This window comes from Volvox carteri, assembly GCF_000143455.1.
Source record: "Volvox carteri f. nagariensis unplaced genomic scaffold VOLCAscaffold_3, whole genome shotgun sequence".
NCBI lineage: Eukaryota > Viridiplantae > Chlorophyta > Chlorophyceae > Chlamydomonadales > Volvocaceae > Volvox > Volvox carteri.
Genome location: NW_003307546.1, coordinates 2376328 through 2390066, shown reverse-complemented (window position 1 = coordinate 2390066; position 13739 = coordinate 2376328). Strand labels below are relative to the sequence as shown.

The following is a 13739-nucleotide window of genomic DNA, read 5'->3' as shown; positions in this document are numbered from 1 at the left end:
ACGACGTTCTGACTTGCACTTGCTTGCACGGTTGACTGGCGAACTTGTGTTGTCTGGATTTAGCGCTTTGTTCTCCGCTAATCTTTGTAACGAACTACAGTATCAGTCCCTGTCCTCTGGCCAGTTCTGGTCTGCGCCTCCCTGCGCCGCACTTGCCGTACTGCACTACAGGACGAGCACTTAATCAATAGCAATTGTCGCTGGTTTGGACATGTTCTTTTGCCAGCCTTTTGCCGTCGAAGGAAAGAAACGGAAGGACGGCCGGTTGCCAGTACATTTCTCCTTGCAGCTAATCAGTTTTCGGAAATCCAATTCAAATATAGATCATTGAACCCCGATTTGATCCTTGAAGTATGCAGTAATAGCCATGAGGTTGACCGGAATTTTTTATCTCCAAAGGAGGAAATATTCAGCGGCCTTGAGGCAACTGCAAGCACCATCAATAAATAAAACAAAATATATAATTTATCTTTTATTTTTTTAGGAGACTAATAAGCGCGATTTTTCTTCCTTGACAGTTTTCTTCCAAGACTACTCGTTTTGGAGGAAAGGACCGTAACGGACCGCTAAAGGGCTACAGCTTCAAACGGTTACAAAAGCACGGGTTGCGACAGGGCTTCGCGAGACCTCTCACGAAGGCAGTGCCCTTTAACCTAACGGCGTTCCTACCTAGGTGGCCAACAAGTGAAACACAGAATAAAAGGGTACAAAATCTCTTTACTGTATTTTTGAGCCCCATCCAGCCGAAGCAGCTAACTTACCGCCTGCGCACCCGCAGGCAGCCGCCTGCCACGCGAGCCGGGGACGCGTGCTTATGTCTGCCCACCCGGTCGATTACTGTTCATCTTCACGTGCCTTCCACGCGTGTCCCATCAGGAGTGGCGCAGCACTTTGAAGTACATGATCATGAAACTGTACGTAGTGCATCCATCCGTTTTCACGCACACCACAAGCATATGCCGAGACAGGCTTCCGTATAGAAGGTTGGCAGCTGAGCATTTCATTTTTCCATTTGATTACAGAAAACGCAGTGGGATCTTCCGTCAAGAGGTGTCTTTCCTTATACTGGTGTGGCGGCCTGCCAAAAGCGCCATATGAGCAGCAGCAAATCGCAAACAGCTAGGAAAGACACCCAGCTCCAAGCACCGAAGCAAATGTGGCCTGAAAGCATGTAGGGAAGAGCCGAGCGTGGCCTCGGTGCCTATGGCTTACAGGCATCCATTCAAACCCATGTCCAAATCGGGTGAAACCAGCACGTACATCGAGAGTGGGGCACGCAGACACACGCACAAATATACACACACAAGAGCCGCCTTCAGGCGACATATTGGGCCTGCAGGCACTAACCTCAGCTGCTAGACCGACATCGCAGATCATTCCCGCAATGCCGTACCGTTATGTCATTGTTCGTGTTACCCTTCCAATGAGCATACTGGCTCCCTGTGCTTACGGCATACGACAAACCCTTTGCCTCTGACACGCCCCTGCGAACAGGGTAGCGACGCGCGAGTTACCCACAACGCCACCATACACCCTAGCGCCGCCGAGAAGGCATCCTCTCAGCCGTCCCCATCTTGCCAAGCTACCAAACGTCAAGATCTACAGGGTCCAGACACGTGCGTCTGCACCGCCCGGCTTTCCAGAAAGTTCACAAGCCGCAGCTGCAACGGCACCCCCGCCCAACGAACAGACTTAGGCGCGGATTGACGTAGGCGAAGCACATGGGCTCCGGGCCCTGCATTGGCACACGGCTCGGATAAGGCCCCCGGGGGTACGAGGGAGCACAGGACATGCCTTCCCCCGGAACGGGGACAAGGGGTACACGCGGAGGACCTCAGCTGCCCAAACCAGCCTCATTGCCTCCTGCCATATCCCCAGCCATCAACCGGCAACGGCTATGCAAGCAGGTTACCTGCCGCCGCTGCTGTAACGCACCCCCTACCAACACATGTATGCTGCCGTCAGACAATGCCACCTCAGTCCCGTCCCGATGTTGTGCTGGTGCTACTCGATGTGACTGGAGCACATCCCGACAAGTTGGTGCCCGCCTTCCGGGCTGGACCCGCCTAAACTGTACCTAGCTCACCACCCGGGCGAGCTGTGTCCGTCCCTTCCTATGCACAGCTCCATCTTGCCGCCGGCCCAACATCATCCCCGTCGGCCCACTATCCCAAATGTACACTTCCCAATATATCCACAGGGCTGGCTGGTCCATGATCCCTCACCTCCATATTACGCCAACACCCAACCAGAACCGGCAGCAACGACCCGCCCACGTTTGCACTTTGGAAAGCCTCCAAGCACTGTCAAGGCTGCAGTGCAAAATCCTACAGACATGCAAATCTTGATACGTCCAATGCGCTGATAAGGAAGAAACGGTCCCTTGTCAACACTCAGTTATAGTATAGCTCCAGACCCATGCCGTCGTGGATCTCATAGTCGGCTAGTGTGATGTGGTCCTTGTAGATGGTGTACCACTTCTGGATGCGGATCTTATCGGGCCGTGTCCCTGTTTGCGCCGCCACCAGCTTTTTGAGGTCCCCGATGGTGTCATCCTCGTTGCACTTGACTCGAACCTGGCTTGCGCGCAAAGAGAGGGGGGGCCCGGATGGGAGGGGATTGGAAAGGAAAGGGAGTGGGGTCGGGGTCGGGGGTTATTGTGCGAAAAAAAGGGATGGGCGAAGCGTGGTGGAGTGAGCATGACCGCTGGGTTGCGTGTATGCAGGTACTGACGGTTAGACGGCATGCGTCAGTCAGGTATGCACTCATCACATGTCCAGCAGCAGAATCCAGGTTGCGTCCGGTCGGATGCATGTCTACAATCGACACGCTGAACGTGCAAAGGGCTTGTCCCGCATGACACGTTTCTGGAAGCGCAACCCATCGCAGCCCGTCCACGGCGTGCTATCTGAAGGGTCGCGTAACTCCCGTGCCTATTTCCTACCTTTTTCCCCAAGCGATCGTTAAGAACAACCTCAATCATTCGTCCTCGTCCGCGCTAGCTCCAAGCCCCCCAGACTCAGACCACAATATGCACTGTATACGTCCCGCACACTACGATGTGTATAAACTAGTATAACAGTAAGGAAGCTCTAAATCAAACAGTATCCGCAGTTTTGGGGTGTCAACAATATTAGCGAAGTTCCTGATTGATGCCTAAGAACCGTGATTGGAAGGATTGAATGCACTCACGTACCTGAGTGTTACATCGAGCTCGTTATGTTGCCATGAAGGAGCCGTACTTTAACTTACAACTCCCTTCTTGCCAACTCGCGTGTGAAGACATGCGTTTTATTGTCGCTTTGTGATTACAATGTAAAATGCAGGCCTTTTTGTTACTGCCCTTGCTGGCATCATGGTTTGACCACGGCAATTTGTTGGTTTCGCGTACTGGTTACTGCTAAATTTGCGATGGATGCTTTCCTGGGCAGCGGGTCTTAGCTTCAAATCATTCTTTATCAGAACTCGCAGCTTCAGAGTTCGCCTTCTACGCACGCCTGCCAACCATGGCGCTCAGCGTGTTCATGGTCGCCGAGAAGCCATCTTTGGCACAGTCAATTGCACAGATACTTTCCGATGGAAGGGTGAGATGATAAGGATCACCTGGGATCAGCTTGCAGCGTATGCGCTTAAGTCAGAGGACCGAGGGGGTTCCGGAATGGGATTCGGGGTTTAGCCCATCGGGGCCACAAAGACGGGCACCCCCAAACCATACGCGGACCCCCTTAATTTCTGTCTCATTTATTCACCTGCACACGACATACAGCGCTCACACACGACTTGGCCACCATCGAGTTGCACACGTAGGGGCATAGCCTTGGCTGTGCTGCTAACATATCGGCAACACCAGACATTTCGGGCTTTTCCAATTCCCCGTCCCCTATCCTCTCCAGCATCCCCCCTGCTCCCTTGCCGCGATGCACACACACGCTCACTGTCATAACATATTCCGGTCTGCGTGTCTTCCTGGTTATGCCTCGCTGCCCTGCCTGTGGGAGCTGAGCATGACAGCTGTCCTCACGGCGCGCTGCCCTGGATGTGCATGAGTTCGAGGGCCGTTTCCGCGGACAGCCTGCCCGCTTCAAAATGACGTCGGTAAGTGGGGGGGGGGGGGAGTGTCATACGGTGCGTGCGTTTATCTCTTTTCTGTAAGTGATATTTGCAATAGCCGCGTGGTGACCATTACGGTAGGTAGTCAAGTAATGGCCAAGGGGTGTGTATTAATGTGTAGGTGAGTCTCTGCGTTCGTAAAACCGAGCCGCGAAGAGGAGATATGTGCGTGTGTGCGTCTGTTATGGAACTCAGCCGCGCAACAAGAGGAAACGCGCGAGTATGTATGTATGTCGATAGCATGTCAGGCAGGTGGTTGGGGCCGTGCCGTCGCGGTCTGGTGTACCGGTCTGAAGGCCAATGTCACGCATGAGTGAGTCGTGGGTTTGTTGTGTGATGATACTTACTGAATGATTATTATGATCACAGGGTTGATGCTACATGATGCAGAAAATGATGCAGGAAACGACGGTCTGAGGGGTGTGGTAGTGGCCCGACGGTTTCCGTGCGTTTTGTCCGCCCCGCTCCGAAACCCACTTTGCACTCTGCTGTACAGGTGATCGGTCACGTGTACTCCATCGACTTCACGGCGGCCTTCAACAGCTGGGACAAAGTGGATCCCGCTCAGCTGTACGACGCACCCACCGTGAAGCTGGAGGCAAACCCCAAGGTCAGGTTGGCTGCGGGGGGGAGGGGGGAGGGAGCGAGGGTGGGATTTCGAGCGGTGTGTCTGTGTGCACGTTACGATATATTGGGAAAAGAGTGGGGGAAATAGGGTCCAACAGTCCACGACTGGGAGCTCGTTATGTAGGTGATGTTTGGTTTCAGGTTTGTGTATCTGTGCGCGGGGGATGAGGAGCTGGACGACAGATGTGCGCGTAGCTGCAGCCCGCAGACTCACTCCGTCATGTGGGGCCCGTGTCTATGTCCGCGGGTTTCCCAACCCCAACCCCACACCACACCACCTTTCCCCCCTCTTTCCTCCCTTCCCTCCGGCAGTTCATTTCTGATTTCCTTGCACATGACACTCCCTCCCCCCGCATCAGGCCCACGTGTGCGAGCACCTGCAGCGGGAGGGTCGTGGCTGCGACGTGTTGGTGTTGTGGCTGGATTGCGACAGGGAGGGGGAGAACATCTGCTTCGAGGTGGGGGGTTGGGGGGTTAGGAGGGAGGGGAAAGACGAACCGAGCGAACGAGTGAAGCTGCTGCCAGGGCAAGAGTGTACAAGAGTGATTGGGAGGGAGGGGGGTACTGAGTTGAGTTTCTGAGTGTGGGCTGGGCAAGGAAATGTGTACCTGTACCCCCAGGAAAGCGGTTGCGACACGACGAGGACGCGCTGGGAGGTGTTGGTCCAACGAGCGCCGGAAAGAGAGGCAGGGGGCGTAAGGGGAAAAGTGCATGTAGAGTGGGGAAAGAGTGGGGAAGGGGCGCTGCGGCCCTGGTGCGTTCGTCGGGTAGGGGAGGGGTGTTACCGAGTGCCGTAACCCTCCTGAGCAACGGCTGAGCGGTCCCCGTCATCTCGTTGCCGTATGGCTCCCTCCTCCCTTTCCTGACCAACACTCCTACAGTTGGCGCTTGGGACGTGGGGGCAGTTGACTCGTTGGGCCGCTCCAACCCCTACCTCCACCTCACCACAAACCCCACAGCACACAGCACACACATGCACATACACATACACACACGTACACACACATACACACACGTTGGCATGGTGGCTAAGTGACCCCACAACACCTTCCCTCCACACCGCACCGACCGACCCAGGTGATGGAAAACGTGGTGCCGTACATGTCGCGGCGATTGGGAGCTGGAGGTGGAGGTGGGGGCGGCCAGCAGCAGCAGCAGTCGGTGCTCCGAGCTCGCTTCTCCGCCATTACGGCACCGGAGATCCGGGCGGCGATGGTGGGGCCGGTGGAGGGAGATTGGGGGAATAGAGGTTCGTTGCGGGTGTAGACAGCGATACACCATCGCTCTGGATGGTGTATGTACCCGCATGACCTTCTGAGCCGCGGCGAGGGAAATACCGATGGTGGTGCGCGAACAGCGAACAGCGAACAGCTTTACGGAAGCGAGCTCCGTTGTCCAGCGGCATTGAACAAAAGCGTGATGTCAAGAGCCTGTGGAAATGGGCTGAGGAGGCGCTGCAGTGGCGCTGGCGACTGGGTTGTGGTTGGCGGCTAGAACTGGCTGTAGATAACGAGGGTACCCGATGCCCCAACTAGAGAAAGTCCCGACCAGATAAATCCTAAGTAGAGCCTTGTTTTCCTATCCAGAGCTAGCGGACAGAGCAACGGATCATGCTGCTGCTACCACAGCACGTGCGATGCGGCGACAAGCAGGATGGGGCCCCCCGGCCACAACCAGCCCTTCCCGTGATTTCCTTCCCGCGCACATTTCCCCCAAAAACGGAAGCGTCCGGCTACTTCCTTTCCCACCCAACCCCGGTTAGTCCTTTTGTCCATGAATTCCCTTCCCCCACCTGCTGCTCACAACCTTGCCACCCCTCTGCCTCCGCGCATGTGCCTTTGCCCGCTACTTCTGCTGCCTGGCCAGGTGAGTCCTAGGGGGGTCGGGCTTTGTCGGTATATCGCGTTGCGTCGGTCGGCTAGCCGGACTAGGATAGTCGGGTCGGTCGGGTCGGGCGCGTGTTGGGGGTTGGGAGGAGCACTTGCATGTCACCAGCAGTTTATTACCAGCTTATCAACTAGTTTTGCTCCAGCCTCTTTAATGCCGCCGCCAGGCCGGCGACAAACTTTGTTCCAGCTCACGTCAGCACCGTTCTCGTCTCACGTCAGGTTTTGTTACTTTTTCGCCGCCTTTACACCTACCTTTAATATTTTACGGCTTGGCTCTACTGCTCTTCTTCCGCTCTTGTTTTAGTTTTGGCGGCTAGGTAGGTAGTTTTCCCCTGTCGTCATCACGACATCATCCCGAGGACTGCTTCTTCACAACCGCCGACTGGTCAGTTCTGCTACCGTCCTGTACATCGGCCGCAGCACTCTTTCCTTGGCAGCAGCTTCACTCGCTCGCGTGGTTTTCGTCTTTCCCCCCTCCCCCGCCCCCTCCCCCCTTCGCCTGCTGGTCCTCAGAGCAACCTGGTGCTCCCCAATGAGGCTGAGGCCCTGGCAGTGGATGCCCGTCAGGAGCTGGACCTCCGCGTAGGGGTGTCATTCACCCGCTTTCAAACCAGGTTCTTCCAGGCGCGTGACGTGTGTATTATATGTGTATGTGTGTGATGCTGATTTGTGTGTTTGGGGGGGGGAGAGGCAGCCGAATTAAGGGCGGGAGAGGAGGCATGGTATGTGAGTGTGATGTATGGTACGAAATGACGTGTGGCGTGGTACGTGACTTTCGTCCGGACGGTGCGACCTGAGCATATCGTACACCGGTGTTAGTTAGCGCCGTACGTATCGCCGTACATGGCAGTAGCTCTCCACCGTGCACATTGCTCCGCTGCAGGGTCGGTACGGCAATTTGGATGCTTCTGTGATCAGCTACGGTCCCTGTCAGACGCCGACTCTCAATTTCTGTGTGGAGAGACACCAGGTGAGTGGGGGGTGCGGAGGTAAAAAGACGAACCACGAGCGAGTGAAGCTGATGCCAAGGAAAGACTGCTGCGGCAGAGTAAAGAAAGCATAACTACTAGCCAGTCGGGGTTGTGGGGGTAGGGGTGCTGGGCAGGGGGGTGTTGGGGGGTTGTTGCCCCCCGCATCCTTGCTTGTCTTCACATTTCACGCCTTCTGCTCTCCCTTCGCACTCCTCCGAGGGGCCATGCATACATGTGTGTGCGTGTGTTGTATGTTTGTATGCTGTTTCCTGATCAGGCCATCGTGTCCTTCCAGCCGGAGCCCTTCTGGTCCGTACGACCACGTGCCAGCAAGGCGGGGACACCCCTGGAGCTGGAGTGGGATAAGGGCCGTGTGTTTGACCAGGTACGGCTGTTTGGCAGAGGATTCGCGGTACGGTGCGGTTTTAGGGTTTTAGGGTTTCAGGTCCAGGCCGGCTTGGAGAGGTCATTTATGGCATGTGGGGCAGGCTCCAGGGAGCCCCCTTCCTCCCGTTAGGGCCGTGGGGTGGGGAACAGGTGGCCTGGGGGTTAATTTCCCTTTTCTTCCCGTTCTCCTCCCCCCTCCTTGAGCACTTGCATACCACCAGCTTTTTATCACCAGCTAATCAGCCAGTTCTTCGCCAAACCTCGTCAATGCCGCCGCCAGGCCGGCGGCAAACTTTATTCCAGCTTCACGTCAGCAGTTTTTTTACTACTTTTCCGCCGCCTCTACACCTACCTTTACGGCTTGGCCTTACTGCCTTTCTTCAGCTTTTTTAGTCTTGGCGGCTAGGTAGGTAGGTAGTTTTTCCGACATCTTCTTCACTACGTCATCCCGAGGTCGCCGCCTTCAAGGACGGCATTTGGTCAGTTCTACTCCTGGTACACTCTTGCCCTGGCAGCAGCTTCACTCGTTCGTGGTTCGTCTTTCCGCCTCCCCTCCCCTTTCCCTTTCCCCTAGGTCCTCCCATCGGGCGGATCCTTTACCCTATCGCACGCACATGCCCAGCCCACTGTCGCCACCCTCCCTGGCGCTCCGCTTGTTCTTTCTTACCGTGTCCCCTCCATCCTTGCAGCCCCCTCCCTACCCCACCTGTAATCCCCAATCCCCCACTACGGGGCTGTGGGACTGCCAACAGTTGAGGTCTTTGGAACCTGAGTAGGTGTGTGCTTTTGCTTAGCACCCTTCCCCCACTTCCCTTCTCCCCTCCCTTGCGCCGTTTCCTTAGGCTAATTCCCAGGGCAATGGGTGCCTTGGAGATCGTTGGGCAGTTAGTTCTATTTGACTTGCGCATCGCCCTTCCCGGTTGGCTCCCAAACCCCTCCCATGCCATGATGTTCCCCGATCCCCCCACCCGCTACCACTATCACTCTCCACACCCGCACTCACGCCCACCACCTCTCACACCCACTGCCCCGCCTTCCAGGACGTGGGGGCGCTGTTCGCGTCCCTGGTCCGTGAGGCCAAGCGGCTGCGGGTGGTGGATGTGGTAGAGAAGGAGGACAGGAAACAGCGACCGCATGGACTGAACACGGTGGAGCTGCTCAAAGTGGGTTTTCGGGTGGAGGGGGGTTGTAGAGGGAAGCACGGGCGTGCGTTTCGCGCGATGCAGGAGGCTATTTCTGTATGTGTGTGTGCTTGTCTGAATGGGACCGAGAAACCGCGCGCATGTGCATGTTGTGCATCCTTGCCAGCCGGAGCAGGGAAAGGGGCAGGTGCAGGTGCAGGTCCAGGGGGGATGAGCTGCTTCGGAGGCGAAACGCAGGGGAAGAGGCACACCCCGCATGTCTGAGGGTTAGAAAGTAGAGTCGGAGATCGAGGAAGATCGTGTCCGTGTGTTTTGATGACCTGAGCCCGCGAGGAAAACAACCTCGTCTTCTCCTCCCCCACCTCCCCTTCCTCTTTCTCCTCCCCTCCCCCACCTCCCCTTCTCCCCCCTCCTCGTCCTCCTCCACGTGAAGCAGCTGTGCCCCCCCCTTCCACCGCTACCTGCGCCAACTTCTTACCCTTTCCTGACCCTGAACCCCCACCTCGGCCCCCCTGGACCTCCTCGGCCCCCTGGAGTCAGGTGGCCTCCGCGTCTCTGGGTATGGGACCCGCACACGCCATGCAGGTGCCGGGGTCGGAGAGGGGGAGGGGGTGGGGGTGGGGGTGGGGGGGAAAGACGAACCACGAACGAGTGAAGCTGCTGCCAGGGCAAGAGTGTACCAGGAGTAGAACTGATCAAAAGGCATTCTGGGGGTGGGGGTGGGGGGCCGGGTTGATACGGGGTGGGGTAGGGGATACAAACCCTTAAAGACAATCGAACCCCGGTGGGTGTCTTCTTGACTGTGATCTAGATTGCTGTCTATCCCCGCATGCACACATCACCCAGCCCCCATGTAATGCACTTGAGATATTGAAGGTGGTGTTGGCCTAATGGGACGGGATGGGGGGCCTCCGCAATGATGTACAGATCGCTGAGCGGCTGTACACCGCCGGCTACCTGTCGTACCCCCGTACGGAGAGCAGCGCCTACCCGCCCAACTTTGACATCACCGGCACTGTGGCGGCCCTCCGGAACCATCCCGTATTCGGGGGGTATGCTTCGGCTCTGCTGCAGCAGGGGGTGAAGCACCCACAGGTGTGTGGGGGGGGGGGGAAAGGGGAGGAGGGAGAGGGGGGCCAGGAAGGCAACGGGAAACGAGAGCTTTAAGGGGAGGGCAAGGGGTGGGGTCTATTGCTGCTGTCGCTGCTGCCCTGTGCGGCTTCCCGCAGGTGGTGATGATGGTCGTAATTGATAACGTAGCGTGTGTGTATGTATGTATGTATGTATGTATGTATGTATGTATGTATGTATGTATGTATGTATGTATGTATGTATGTATGTATGTATGTATGTATGTATGTATGTATGTATGTATGTTTGTTTGCATATGTTTGTGTAATTAGCCCCTCCTGCGTTTGGCACTTGACGTTGCTCCCGAACTTGCTCCTTCCGCACTCCCCCTCACATCCCCTTTACACCCCCCCCCTCGCCGTACTATGTTAATGTTGCTGTCGTTGTTGGCTCAGGGGGGTACGGATGTGGGCGACCACCCACCCATCACTCCGGTACGGGCCGCCACGGAGGACGACCTGGGCGGGGGGGATGCCTGGCGGGTGTACGACTTCGTGACGCGTCACTTCCTTGGCTCCGTATCGCCTGACGCCGTCTACAGAAAGTATGGCCCGGGCGCGAGGTTAAGATGATGCAAAATAAACAATCAGATAAAGAAGAACAGCAATATGTTGCAAATTTACATGCACCTATCATCCTCCTTTTCATCCTAGTAGTAGTCGTTGTTCTCACAGCACTTGACATTACTAATTTCCTTCTTCCTGTTTATCTTCCTTCATGTGTGCTTTCCCGCGGGAATCCAATAAATTGCGTCCTGTGTGTTGGCATCCCGAGTTTACAAGCGGGTACCAAGTTCAGTTCCCCCTGCTTCCAAATGTGTCTTCCCAGCCAGCAGATGTCCCCTACCTTACAGATAAATTCTAACCACTCCCTATCCAATATCTAACCACCTCCGAACCACTTCTAACCACTTCCGAACCACTTCCTAACCACCCCCAACCTCCTACCAGGACCAAGGCCACGTTCGAGGGAGATGGTGAGACCTTCAGCGCCAGTGGCAGTGTGGTTGTACGGCAGGGTTTCACGGCCATTATGCCTTGGAGGGTGAGTATGGTTGTGTGTGTGTTAGGGGGATAGGGCCCCTAGAGGGTCATGTAACAACAACATACATGATGTTGGGGTATAGGGGTTTCGGGAGGGAGATGGCGGAGGAGGGGGGAGGGGTTTCGCGAATGAGGAGAAGAGCAAGCGTTAAAAGACGAGGGAGGGGGTTGGGTGGGCGGGTGGGAGTTCGTCATTCGTATGTCTTCTCCAGTGGTCTTTGGCGTCCGTCCTGCCGTACATCCAACCCCGTCGGCTACCCCAACCTCCCCGCCAACACGTTCACGTACCCCTTCCACCGGCCATCGCCGTCCAACAGCAAAGACGATGCCTAGTATTGCCATCGCCATCCATTTCTTCCAACATGGACTCGCATCCCAAAGCTCTCCAACATCATCAGCTTTTTCAGTAGTGCCTCGCGGTCTGATTCATATCTACATATACACTGCATCAGTCTCCTTTCTGTGACTTACCGTATTATGTATCTTTTTGCACTTCGACTTTTTCTTGGTTTCGTGCAATAGCTTAGCGTTCACCTAAACTGAACCTGACACCGTCGTACCACCAAACGACCAACTCTCTTCCATCGCAAAGTAGTATCTTACCGAACCCCCCGGTGCCAAACCTCCTTTTCCTCTATCTTCTTTCCTTCTAGATTTATTTCTTTCCTTTCTCTTCTTATGAAGACTTGCTGTACCTATGCACTAATTAAGGGGGGCGACCAAAGATACTTTCTACCAGTAGCTGCGGTCTGCCTCCTGGGAGTGGAATGTCGGTGGTACTCTCCCCCACTTCCCTCCCTTCACCTCTCCCCCAGGGCCCCCCCCCTTCCCCACTTCCTGCCCCCTCGCCCCGCTCGCCCCCCAGGCCACCCAATCCGAGCCCCTGCCGCCCCTCACCCCGGGAGAGTATCTGCCCCTGAGTGACCTGGAGCTATATCAGGTATAGAGGTTGGAGGTTACGGGTGTTGCCGAGGAAAAGGAAAAAGGCGGGAAAGACGCGCTGGCTTGGTGTTGAGGTTTTCGACGCACTTTCTCTTTTGCCGTTCCGTTACCCTTCCCCGCCATATGGTTCTCCCCCTTCCCTTCCCCCTCCGCTCAACCCGGGTCGGCGCCCCCACACAAACCCTGGTTGCCGCACACGTTCAGGGCCGCACCTCCCCACCGGACTACCTGACGGAGTCGGACCTGATCGGCCTCATGGAGAAACACGGCATCGGTACGGACGCCTCCATTCCCGTACACATCAACAACATATGCGAGCGAAATTATGTGACGGTGAGATTGGGGGCGGGTAGAGGGGATCGCCCGGCGAGTGGGAGTGTTTCCTTGGTCACGTCCTGGAAGAAGACCGCCGCTGGCCCGTGAGTGAGGACGGGGCCAGTCACGCGGTCACGCGTGGGTCTCCAACTGAAGAAATACTTCTTCCTTTCTTTCCTCTCTCTCTCCCTCTGTCTAAACCACTCGCGAGTGCTGTCTCTGTAGTTGTGCCTGTGTTTCTTTGTGTGTGTTTACGGTTGTGTTACTTACGTGAGCGGTACCTCTCATCCCTCCGGTGGTGGTGGTCTCCTCTCGTCCACTACCACCCACCCACCCACTCACCCACCGGGCCATCACAGCGGGATTACGGGTCACCACCAGCACCACCACCACTACCACCACCACCACCACCACCATCACCGCCACCACCATCACCACCCCCCAGCAGTACACCTGACCGTTGTCTGAGTATCTTGTCCACAACTACCTAAACACGCCGTGCATCTCTCCCCCTCATTTCCGCATCTCATCAGTGTGGCCCCCCTTCGACCCCCCCTGGACCCACTCCCCACCCCCCACCCCCCACCCCCCTCGTGTTTATCAGATCCAGTCGGGCAGGCGGGTGGTGCCCACGGAGCTGGGCATCACCCTGATCCGGGGCTACCAGCTCATTGATCCGGAGCTGTGTAAGCCGCAGGTGGGGGCGGGAGGGGAGGGGCGGGGAGGAGGACAACCTGCCGGGGTTTCGATGTGTGAGGTCTCGGGGGTTAAGGGGGAGGCTTAGGGGTTTGGGGGAGGAGTGGAGAGTGTAGGAGCGTAACAGAAGGAAAGGAGGAGGGACTCAGATGGGGCTGAAGCTGCTTCAGACGGATGCGTCGGCAGCTAGGAGTGGCCATCCATCATCGCGACTGCTACCTGGCTTAGGGCCGGCGTCGGGGGCCCGGGCCGGGCCAATTCGCAGGACGTCATCATCAGTATTGATCCTGTTCAGGTCATGAATCAATGGTAGCGGCGAGGAGTTGAACAGGGATGTCGAAGGGAAGTCATCTTTCCCGCTGTCCTTCGTTACTTCCCTTGGTTTCAGTTTTTCCCTTGACTGTTTTCCGTTGGCTTCCGTTATTAGGTTCGTGCGCACGTGGAGCAGCAGATCGACTTGATCGCCCGGGGCAGGGCCAACAAGGA

General features: G+C 56.4%; 2 protein-coding genes across 2 annotated transcripts in view; one reads left to right on the top strand and one right to left on the bottom strand.

Moving 5' to 3' along the window:
- Positions 1 to 2393: 2393 nt before the first annotated feature.
- On the bottom strand, positions 2394 to 2983 carry VOLCADRAFT_56004 (uncharacterized protein; the record flags this gene model as incomplete). Its single annotated transcript, XM_002946426.1, has 2 exons — positions 2394 to 2576; positions 2945 to 2983. The coding sequence occupies 2 exons, from the start codon at positions 2981 to 2983 to the stop codon at positions 2394 to 2396; spliced, it is 222 nt and encodes a 73-aa protein (XP_002946472.1).
- Positions 2984 to 3506: 523 nt separating this feature from the next.
- VOLCADRAFT_79203 (uncharacterized protein) overlaps positions 3507 to 13739 on the top strand; it is a gene marked incomplete at its 5' end in the record, with an annotated part of 13860 nt that continues 3627 nt past the window's right edge. Inside the window, 17 exons of the mRNA XM_002946596.1 lie at positions 3507 to 3584; positions 4012 to 4095; positions 4607 to 4720; positions 5097 to 5246; positions 5893 to 5952; positions 7140 to 7259; positions 7510 to 7596; positions 7875 to 7982; positions 9025 to 9147; positions 9667 to 9711; positions 10054 to 10221; positions 10653 to 10801; positions 11208 to 11301; positions 12166 to 12240; positions 12447 to 12575; positions 13162 to 13314; positions 13574 to 13692. Coding sequence (XP_002946642.1) covers positions 3507 to 3584; positions 4012 to 4095; positions 4607 to 4720; positions 5097 to 5246; positions 5893 to 5952; positions 7140 to 7259; positions 7510 to 7596; positions 7875 to 7982; positions 9025 to 9147; positions 9667 to 9711; positions 10054 to 10221; positions 10653 to 10801; positions 11208 to 11301; positions 12166 to 12240; positions 12447 to 12575; positions 13162 to 13314; positions 13574 to 13692 — 1856 coding nt within the window. The remainder of the gene's footprint in view (positions 3585 to 4011; positions 4096 to 4606; positions 4721 to 5096; positions 5247 to 5892; positions 5953 to 7139; positions 7260 to 7509; positions 7597 to 7874; positions 7983 to 9024; positions 9148 to 9666; positions 9712 to 10053; positions 10222 to 10652; positions 10802 to 11207; positions 11302 to 12165; positions 12241 to 12446; positions 12576 to 13161; positions 13315 to 13573; positions 13693 to 13739) is intronic.